The 2893-nt window shown below is 39.9% G+C and overlaps 1 protein-coding gene across 1 annotated transcript; it reads right to left on the bottom strand.

Annotated features, from left to right (window-relative positions):
• Window positions 1-1059: 1059 nt before the first annotated feature.
• On the bottom strand, window positions 1060-2229 carry LOC131687155 (uncharacterized). Its single transcript, XM_058971206.1, has 3 exons — window positions 1740-2229; window positions 1441-1661; window positions 1060-1380 (listed from the first exon to the last, which is right to left on the bottom strand). Exons 1-3 carry the CDS (start codon window positions 2227-2229, stop codon window positions 1060-1062), a joined length of 1032 nt encoding a protein of 343 aa, XP_058827189.1.
• Window positions 2230-2893: the final 664 nt, after the last annotated feature.

Genomic DNA, 2893 nt, shown 5'->3' with positions numbered 1-2893 from the left:
ACTGCAAGTTTCCATCGGTTCGAACACTTAATACTTGTTAATTATTTTGCTTTATTTTTCAATATTTGGAAACACTAAAGGGCTTGAAATATACTTGAACAAAAACTATTCTTTTGAGTAAAGAAACCATCCAGCTCATCTACGCAAAAAAGAAGAAAAAAATAACATTTGTGTGGGTTAAATATTTCGAATGGCATTTTTCATTTTGCAGACTCTTGTTTAAATTATGCTAAGACATTCTATAGCAAAGCGTAGTTTTTTCAAACCCAAAAAAAACGTACGTAAGGTTGAAATTCTACGCAATATCCGACCAATGTTTTCCCAAACTTTCATTGAAAAATACTGATAATTGAGCGAATGACGGTGAATTTTCATAGGCGCCTCGAAGCAAACTTGATTTGCGTTGTACATCATAACACAAAATCCACTTAACCAATTGTTTTGAAATTTTGCAGAGAGACTACAGGAGCTATATCTTTTCATTTTATTTTTGAATTTTTCGCAGCACTTTGAATCTAAAATTCCGAATTGAGTTAGAAAATAGTAATTTTATTATGTACATTTATTATAGTATATTTTATTATAATAATAAGAACTGTTCTATATTTCAAAACGATTGGTTCAGTAGATGTTGAATTATGATATACACCGAGTTGCTTCCAGAGATTCACTGTCACTCACCTAATTTTCAGTATTTTGCAATGTAAATTTAGCAAAATGTTGCTCAAATGGTGCACTATTTTAAAAAATAGTCATTAGGCTCTACATGTTTTGATATCACATGTGAATGAGATAGACAATTGTATCTAGGATTCATCGAGTACCTCGATAAAAATCAACGAACCTTTAAGCTGCATCATAAAAATTATAAGCAAGGAAGTACAGTAGTAGTATTTGTAGTATTATTGTGAGATATTGAATACTAGCTTTTTCCACATTCCTCTGAATCAGGTACGATTCGGATTAAAATTGCTTTGTATCGATTGTCGTTTTTGTAATTTTGACGTAATACATTCACTTTCATGGTTTATTTTACATCCGTCATGCGTTTACTATGTATCACTTCTGCCCGAACGTGACCAGCGACGTCAGACAGTACTGGGCTTCGTGCAGCACTTGATCCTTGGTAATTTCTTCGACTGTGCGACAACCCGCGAGTGCCATCGTGTTGTCCAATTCACGCTGCAGCAGGCGTAAAATTTCTTCTACCCCTGCCTGTCCATTCACTGTCAACCCCCAAAGAGGGGCACGGCCGATGAACACCATATTTGCACCCATTGCAAGGGCCTTAAAAATATCAGTTCCTTTTGTGACTCCTCCGTCGATTATAATGGGAACTTTACCTTGAACAGCAGCAACTATATCTGGCAGCACTTCAATCTGAAATAAAATACATAAATCAAATTAGTGCATGATTAGATACTTCTCCTTATAAAATACAGTAGCGGATACTGAATCCAGTTGGCGTCCTCCGTGGTTTGACACTATTATTGCATTTACTCCGATCTTCACTGCCCGCAATGCATCTTCCTTTGTCATCACACCTTTCACGATAATCGGCAGCGTGGTGATACTGATCAGCCATTCTACATCCGTCCAGGTCGTGGAAGCATTAAAATCAGCAGCAAAATTCAAATCGCCACTCTCGATAATTTTGTCCTCTTCGAGTGTTTTGAAAACTTCTTATCTAACACCGTCTGGAAGCCTTAGTTGTCCCCGTACTTCACCACCCATCATACCATTGACGGGATTATCGATTGTGAGAACCACTGCTTTGAATCCCGCCTGTTCTGCTCGTCGCACAACAGCTTCCGAAATTCGTCGATCCTTGTATAGGTACAGCTGCATCCATTTGATTCCTGCGGGAGCAGCCTGTGCCACCTGTTCGATCGAAGTGGATACGAACATACTCAGCACGTAAGGAATTCGCATTTTCTCGGCAGCGCGAGCCGTTGCTAGTTCTCCATCAGCGTGTGCCAATCGATGCAGCGCCGTAGGGGAGATCCCTACTGGCATGTCGAAGTTCATACCCAACAGTGTGCTGCTCAGCTGGCGCCGTTCGACATTTACTAACTCGCGTGGGCGAATGCGAATCCGATCGTAGCTGGTTCTGTTTAGCTGCAGTGTCTGGCTGCGACCCGCTGCCCCACTGATGTACTCGTAGGCATTGCTGGGCAGAATGCTCGCGGCTCGACTGTGGTAATCTTCCACTGTGTCGAGAAGATCCATCACAAACTTGTTGGCTGGTTTGGTTGCGAGGTTTAAAGCGAACTGTATCACTAGTGGATGTAACAGAAGCTGATATAAGTAAAAATACGGGAAACAATGGATGGGCATTAGACTGCCCAGAAAAATGATGAATTTTTGAAAACTCAATCGGCCCACCCCTGAGTCGATTCCTAGTCCCACCAGGAGTACTTGCACCAAATTTGAAGCAAATCGGACAAGTTTTACTACCGGACCAACGTGCCTGAAGTTTGTATGGAATTTTTCAACAATTTACATGGAGAAAACTCCCTAGTTCGTATTTTCGCCACTAGGTGGCACTGTATGCATCGTATTATCACTGTAAGTGAAAATAAGAAATATAATTTAATTGTCTACAACTTTGTCGAAGACTGCTAGTAAATCCGGCTTTGTTAAAAGAAGTTATTAAACTTTTAACGAAGTGATGTCTGAGGCAGTTTCGCATGGGGCCTAGCAGTGCATGGTTGTGTATCAGTACTCGAGTCCCGCGAACTATACATTTTTGTGAAATAATAGTTAGATTTAGCTGAATAGTATGTTTACAATAATTGTATTAAAAAATACGGGCTATGTTTTGGTTGGAAAATTTTAGTTATACCTGTGACCGCATAGATGGCGCCACCACTAACTTTTCATAGAAGAGAGA

This window comes from Topomyia yanbarensis, chromosome 3, assembly GCF_030247195.1.
Source record: "Topomyia yanbarensis strain Yona2022 chromosome 3, ASM3024719v1, whole genome shotgun sequence".
Classification (NCBI taxonomy): domain Eukaryota; kingdom Metazoa; phylum Arthropoda; class Insecta; order Diptera; family Culicidae; genus Topomyia; species Topomyia yanbarensis.
The sequence above is the reverse complement of the archived record's forward strand: the minus strand, read 5'-3'. Positions and strand labels throughout refer to the sequence as shown.